General features: G+C 39.1%; 1 protein-coding gene across 1 annotated transcript in view; it reads left to right on the top strand.

Moving 5' to 3' along the window:
• Positions 1–1,236: 1,236 nt before the first annotated feature.
• Positions 1,237–8,135, top strand: part of LOC101855636 (short transient receptor potential channel 6) — a gene marked incomplete in the record, with an annotated part of 41,789 nt that continues 34,890 nt past the window's right edge. Inside the window, 2 exon segments of the mRNA XM_013081498.2 lie at positions 1,237–2,290; positions 7,838–7,998. Of these exon segments, the coding sequence (XP_012936952.2) occupies positions 1,934–2,290; positions 7,838–7,998 (518 nt within the window).

The following is an 8,135-nucleotide window of genomic DNA, read 5'->3' on the forward strand; positions in this document are numbered from 1 at the left end:
CGTGCCATGACGACATGTGATATTGAAAATCGGGAATTTTAAAGGAACAGGTTGATTCACGCATGCACCCTTTGTTCAGGCAAGATATGTGTTTGCCAGGCGCGGTTCGTCCATAGAGCACGGTCGTGCAGTGCCGCCCAAAGTGTTTTAATGTTCTATGACGCAAAGCACCCACAATAATAAAATAAAAGACGCCAGAAACAAATACTTGTCAAATATTAGATCAAAACAAGGCCCTCGCTGACGCCGTAACTGTCATTTCTATTCTATAGCGCCGTAAAACATCTACTATGCCATGCCTAAGTTCATGCGCTGTATCTAAACATAACAGGATAGTCAACAGTGGAAATCTGACCTATAAATCGCTCTTTGGGATAACCCAAGCGATGACGACACTTGTAGAGAGTTTGGCGGCACATTAATATCAATAATACGGCACATCTCAAATGTGCTCCTGCCGAATAGCACCGAAACATAGCCCACAGTAGGCAATCTAAAAATAAACGCCATAGACTGTGCACTATTCCATGCCAAAACTATGTGGGCCCCGGAGCAATCCAGCGGAGTGCTCAAGTGAATTGTGATTGGTTCATTGTCTTGTCGCTATTTTAAGTGACTCTGTGACCGTGAACCTGAGGGAGGTGAACGTGACATACATAAGTCGCCGTCCTATGAGTTGTGCTTTTGAACGGTTTTGTAGTGTAGTCGTGAAAGGTGTTACTTGAGTGTTCAGTTCTAATGCAGGATGAATGAATGAAATTGACGTTTAGCTAACATACAGATTTAGTTCTAGAAGTCAAAGCCACAAGTGAAATGAATGAAAATAAAAGCACAAGGCCTTCCCTCACCAACCTACAGATCCTAACATTATACACCATCCCATTTACTTTGCCCTTGATTATCTTCAGCCTAAATTAGCTTAATCGTGCACGCCCACTTTTTAGACCCACGAGCCGCCCCTGGTGTTTGCATTGATATATGTTTTAGGAAAACGCTTTAATAAAAACTCTGGTATGTGTTTGCATGTCGTGGCATGGCGTGGAGATGTGCTGTTGTGGTTGTGTTGTGGGTAGCTCAGTGTGGGTCGTGTGTCTATCTCTCCCTTACAGATCGAATCTTCTGGGAATCCTTTGAGCCCATGAATTTGTTGGAAGGCATGTTTGCTATAGCCAATATTTTGAGCTTCTCCCGCATCTCATACCTTCTTCCGGCAAACGAGACGCTGGGGCCGCTCAAGATCTCTCTCGGACGCATGCTTAAGGTAAGGCATGCCAATCAGCTCCACTTGCGTAGAGTTTGGGACGCCAACGCGCAAGCCACGCCCATTTTGGCCAGCAGCGGAGTCGCACGACATGGCGCACCTCTTTAAAGTCTACTGCGAGGCTCCGCCTATCCGACTGCTTCAAGCGCGGGATTTTTCCTGACCTTTACCCACACCCCTGCATGCCTCAGACCCCCACTTCCTCTCCCGTGTGTGCTTTTGTTATAGAAAAAAACCTTAATGCTATTTGATGTTGCCTCTGTATATGTTGCATGCGCTTATCTTGAGCTTTTCTCCCTCTAATTCTGTCTTTATTTCCAAATGAATGTACGGTACCGACGTGAGTTGTATGTAACAAGGATACGTCATTATTACGTTTGTGAATGTAAGACTAAGCTTCGATGGGTTGTACGCGTAAAATGAAAAGCCAAAATGTTAAGATCTCAAACTATAATGCAAAAAAACCCCAAAACATTCAAAATGTTTGGTTTTGGTTTATAGAACATTGAATGGGAAGTTCATATTACCTTGTTGCATGCACACGCCGCTATATTCTACATGTACAGTCTGTAAAGACAACAAGAGCTACTGCTTTACGAGATCGATAAGATGTCCACACTTTAGAAGATTTTAAAGAAACATTTTCTCTTGTACTTAAAAAAAATATATAATATGAATTCGTTTACACATAAATTGTTGCTGCAATGTTTGCCCTCTTTTTCAGGTCTTGACCCAGTCTTTACCCCCTTACAATGTTCCCGCTTTACTCATATATATGTCTATATATGTATACCCATGATGTATTATATCCAGAACTTACCCTCTACCTCCACACAGCGATCAAAATGTTTCCATATTCTACTCACTTCCCTCCTAGACCGCATGTTCTGGAGTGCGACGGACCCCATCAATTTATTGGAGGGTCAGTTTGCTATGGCGAACATTCTCAGCTTTTCCCGCATTTCCTACCTCTTGCCGGCCAATGAAATCCTCGGGCCCCTGCAGATTTCCCTGGGCCGCATGCTTAAGGTGGGGGTCGGCGGATGCGCCAAGTTTGGTTTTTTTTTAAATCTTTTTTTTTTTTTACGCACAGTCTTTTTTTCGGCGCATGCGCCTGTTTTTACAGTCTCTGCCTTTTTTCTCGCACAATCTTTGCTATCTTCTTTCTGCTGTTTCTGTGGTTATTTAACTAATTGCACATTACTTCTCAGTCTCTGTTTCTTTCTCATTTTACTCAAATAATTTATTATCATATTTCTTTGCACTATTTTAAGATGAACATCAAGCTCTATTTTGTTTTTCTTATTTAATGTGATAAATAGTTATGTAACAAACTCTTTACCATTCCTAATATTCTGTTATTAACTTGTTTCGTTGTTTTTCTCTTTCTGTCTGGGACATTAAATTAAGTTTAAACCATGTTCTGTAGGATTTCTTTCTTTTTCAAAATTTAAATGAACAGATTTCCCAGTGTTTCCAAAAATTCTGCAATGTGTGTGTTTATCTCATGTCGGAACTGAACGCCTAACTCAAACTTGTTGCCCTTTTGTCGCTGTTAGTTTCAATCTAAAGCAATACATGATCTTGTCCACTATAAGTATAGGCTCTATGAAGCTACGAATTTAATTCCTTCCAAGTTTGTTAGCAACCTATTTGTTACTTAAAGACTTCAAACTTTTCCATACAGCTGTATTATTAGAAATCACGCACCAAGTCTAAGAGGAATGAATATTAAGACCGCTCTTGATTTTTTTTTAAGGCATTACAAGCTCCAATTTAATTTCTCCTTTCTTGCATTTACACTGACAATTTATTTAATCGTTTACTTCAAATAGCCAACAGAGTATTAGTCTTAGACTCTAACCCTGAAAGCTATTTGCCGTAATGCCTGCATCCCAAGTTTATTGTTCGTGATGCCTGAAAAGAAATACGTGCTTCATGAGGGCAGTTTTGAAAGGTTTATTTGATTTTGCAATTTACGACCTACTTGTAATCTGTTTACAACGGTTTTTACCTTATTTAGTTGAGATGTAAACTTCTCTGATTTTGTAGTACCGCTATTGTTTTACTTTGAAGACGATCCATAGTATATTGTAAAAGCTAAACACAAGTTGACTTTTTATCTATTTGTGGAAGGAGTAAAGTTAAAGGAGCGTAGGGAAGAAAACAGGTGTCCACAATATCAGCCTTATCTTTTGTGACTCAATTATTGTAGGGTCAATATATTGCTTCTAGATCTATATCCGCGCTAAACCAGCTGAAGATACCTCGGCGGTTGAAAGTGGATTTTTAAAAGTGCTAATAAAGGACAAAGTGAATGATATAACCCTTAGCTGCAACTACAACTAAATCAATAAATTATATTTGTTCAAGTACGAAAAGAGTTTTGTTTTACTTTCTTAAATATTCTTGCTCTGCCATTTAGTAATATGCATGGAATGAATAGAACACCTGGAGCACATTGTAAATGAGCCAAGAAAGAGGAAAATACGAATCACCATTTGGCTGCAAAAAATACAACCTGTTAAGTTTAATCACCAACTTAACTTTCATTGTGGCCCAGAATAGTGTACCGATGAGGTTTTCATGATGTTTCAGCATGATTCACCTCTTGGGGCTGTAATCACTTGCTTTGACTCATCCGCAACTGAAATTCCTAACTTTTTAAACAAACTATGTTTTCGCTTGTATTTTACTCACCCATTATATCGCTGAAAAGCAATACTTTATATCACCTTATTCGTTTCTGTATCTTCTTTGCGATCTTCATTTTGAGCCTCAAGCGGGATTTATAAGTAGGCCTAAGTTGTCAAAAGTGAATATATCGTCGAAGGATTTAAACACAAAATTAACTTCAGCATGTTTGCACTCCTTTCAAATTTTGCATCAATCAGATATTTCTTGTTTCAGGATCAGTTTGTTATTACAGTGTTATCGATATCGTTACCTTTTATCCGTATAAAAAACAAACTCCATTTTTTATAAGTTTTACGAAATATTGATTATGGCAGTAAACAGTCAGATTTCGAGGTTAAAAAGTAAGTTTGAAAAACAGAAGAATTAATGCGTTCATTTGTGACTCTAACCACAAAACTCCCCATCCGCATTCTAAACTCTCATTTCGACAAATTATCTGATGTTCTTGAGCTTACTGTTGCACTACTCTGGTGTGCAAGTTGGATCTCTTTCTGCTATATACTGGTCACCGTACCCCCACATCTATCTACTTTGACACTGATACGATGTCACATTTCTGTTTCTGCTGACTGTGTTTCTGCCCACTGCCCGAGGTTTTCCCTCATCCTTTCCTCACCCTTTCCGCGGACTCCTCTCCTCACAACCTCCCAGGAATGTGCGCCTTCCAAGCGAGCACACCATTCTTGTCGCACGCCTCAAACAGCAGTTTCATTGGTTGTTTCGCGCGAAAGTTGCTCGCTGTTCTTTGCATTGCGACGCCACTGGCAGGAAAAGCGAAGACTCCAATTTTGTAACTGAAACATTAAATGATAATTTTATATTATTTTAAAGTATGGAGGCATTTGCAGCGAATAGCTTGCACTCTGTTAGCTCAATGGGTATCATGCTGGCGGGCTATTACTTCAGAGATTATCGTGCTGACGTGCAATTGCCCCCAGATCTGTCAAGAGTGCTATTACCTCAATGGGTATCGTGCTGGTTTGGCTATTACCTCTGTGAGTGTCGTGCTGACCTGCGATACTGGTGATCTGGGGAATTCTTGATCAAATTCAGAGTTTTTGTGGGTTTCTATCCACTTTTCAGGGCGTTGTTATTATTGATATGCTTTAAAATAGAGGTTCTTACTCTTTCGTTAACATTGTATATTGAAAGGGGTGTTAAATATCATCAAAATACGAAAGTGAAAACAAAGTAAAGTCTCTTAATGAACGACGAAGAGCAATGCAAAATGGGATGTAGACAGAGAATGCAACGGGGTTAGGTCAAAGTAAACGTTTGTTCTCCTCCATTCTGAACTTACTTGACCTACTACATATTACTATATTCGGGGTATCTACTCTCAGTTGGACCACATTTAACTTGAAAGATGTCATGTGTGAAGGACGATGTAACATAATATCTTAAGAATTGAGGGGGCGGGGGGCGAGATTTAATTTCACACAACGTTGAATGGAACGATGCAATTCCCACTTTCAACCACGTGTACAAACAAGTAAAACGTTCTTAAACAGGCACTGACGGTGGTCTAAATTATATTGTTTTAGGTCGTCAAAAGTAGTTCATGTCTTCTTTTACCAAAAACAGTAACAATTTTAAAAATCTTGAATGCAGCCCGCCGGTACAGACAAGGTGGCACAGTGACAAGACTTGTGAGGTTGCGGGTTCTAGCTCCTAGCCCGACGTTGTGCATTTGGGAAAGGGACTTTAAGCGAAGTTTCCTCTCTTTGTTTAGGGGAGAATGAGTACTCAGCCTTAGACAGCGAAAGGTCTTGTCAGTTGTTTGTTTGTTTTTTGTTGTTTTTTTGTTTTTTTTTGGGGGGGGGGGGGGTTAGCGCCTATAAAGATATGGCAGCTATACAAATATGGCAGCTTGCACTGTATGCTTCCCAGGAAGTTGAGGTTGTTTTAGAATGCTATCGGGTCTTTTTTTTTGGGGGGGGGGGGATAATATAGATTGTAAAGCGCATAGATCTTGCTGTTGAGCTGAATTTTCGTTATACAAATGCTATCCACCATTATTAACATTTCTCAGATGGGAACACCCTGTGTTCTTTGATTTTGAAAGCACGTTTCGAAAATCAAAGTTCTTGATAGGCTAGTCCTAGAGACGCACAATGCTGTTGTCACTCCTCCGTCTTTGTGGTTGCTTTCTTTTTTTTTTTTTTCAAAGAATAAAAAAAGATGGGGGGGGGGGTGGGGGGGAGTCTTTGTTCGTCAGTGCTGCTTCACTAACATACTGCCTACCAATAGTTATGATCATATTACTGTTTAAGTTGCATTATCTTTTGCTCAAGTCGTTGAACTATTTCATCCTGAGGAATCGATCTTTTCTAGTAAGCCTGGGATTGAACGTTCCAATAAAGATGAAATTTTTTATTATTATCGTACTGTTCTTCTGCTCTGCTCTCTTTTGTTGCTGCATTTCGGGGCAAAAATGGTGTAACTGTAAGAACATCATATTGCAATTCTTGAAATCTTGAATAATCGAATTCCCCAAAATACCCCAAAATACCCCAAAATACCCCAAATCACAAAATGAGGTGTTTTAGAATAACTGCAGGTATTTGCTTGCCTGGGTTTTTCCTTACCCAGGCTGTTGACGAGTGCAAACAAAATAGTAATCGAATTTTTCTGATAAAACCTTTCATTTTTTTCTGAGGGACATTTTTGCCCGTTGTAAATTTCTTCAAATATTTAAAATGGAGACACTCATCGTAGTACAGAATGAGCAAATATTCATTGAAAAAAAATTAACTAAAAGAAATCAGACCATGGCCAACAATTGAAGATCTGAAACATACAACAACAACAAAAAATAAGTATAAATGATAAGCATAAGAATAATCAAAACAAATTAAAAATGGGAGTAATTTTTTGCTTATTTGACAAGCTTGAAGAAACCGCGCTAGCCTCAGCAATAGCGGCGTTGGCATCCAAACTTGCGCAGCCTGCGAAGCCATTGCGCTCTTGATTAATACATATTCAATGCTTTTATCTGAACATTTTAAAAAGTTTTTGTCTGCTGAAATGCCTATTTGTTTGTATACTCTCACATTTCATATTTATTTATTTATTCAATTATTGCCTGACTCTGTACATTTATTATTTAATTCCCTGCTGGGGGTTTTTTCAGTAAATTATGTTTCTTTTTTTTTCTTTCATAACCATTATCACCATCAATATTATTCTCGCTGCTACTACTGCTGCAACTGTTACCTCAGCAGTGCTGCTACTAAGTTTATGGGACATTTAACTACTGCTGTTACAACTACATTTTGACATCTCATACATTAATAGTAGTAGGTTTCTTCATCAAACCATCAGTATTGACATGTTTCCACTAAAATGCTCCTTTGTCCTACCACTTTCTTCCTACGGCCTGTCTATTGTTTTATGCTGTTGTTCTCTGTCATCCATCTCCTCTCCCCTCTCCTCAATGGCGTCTGTGGTGTAGCGGTTAGGTGCTCCTCTGTCGCACACAGGACACCCGAGTTCGATTCCCGAGTGGAGAGGGGATTTTTATTAAGTATTTCGGTCTTTTTGCTGGGATGTATTCCTTTTTGACCCGGACAGAAAGGTTCCGATGCCCACCTCCTAAATGATCTAAATTGTGTCGATGAGGGTGTAAAAACACCTACATTATCCCCCCTTTTCTCTTCAGTCTAACCATAATATCATGAAAAAGGAAATTTCTCCACGTTCTTCTCCCCCTTTGTCCTTCTGTTTCCTTACATCAAACTCGTTCGTTTTCCTTCACAGAAATTATATATCTCTACAAAGTAGTTACCAAAATAGTAATAAATGTGCCTTTTATGGTTCTCTTTTCATCATTTTACCTTGAATTCTAATTGTTTATTTATCGACCTTTTGCTTGCATAGGATATCGCCAAGTTTTTGGCGTTATTCACTTTGGTTATCCTGGCCTTCATGGTGGGCCTGCATAACTTGTTCTGGTACTACAGTGAGAGGAAAGGTATTGAGCTTGATTTGCCAGGAAGGCCACCCAGCGAAAATGTGCGAGCAGAAGAGAGTTTTGGCGAGTAAGTCTATTCATCTATCTATCTATATATCTACCTACCTATCTATCTACCTATCTATCTATCTATCTATCTATCTATCTATCTATCTATCTGTCTGTCTATCTATCGATCGGTCGATCGATCTATCTATCTATCTA

This window comes from Aplysia californica, unplaced genomic scaffold, assembly GCF_000002075.1.
Source record: "Aplysia californica isolate F4 #8 unplaced genomic scaffold, AplCal3.0 scaffold00133, whole genome shotgun sequence".
NCBI lineage: Eukaryota > Metazoa > Mollusca > Gastropoda > Aplysiida > Aplysiidae > Aplysia > Aplysia californica.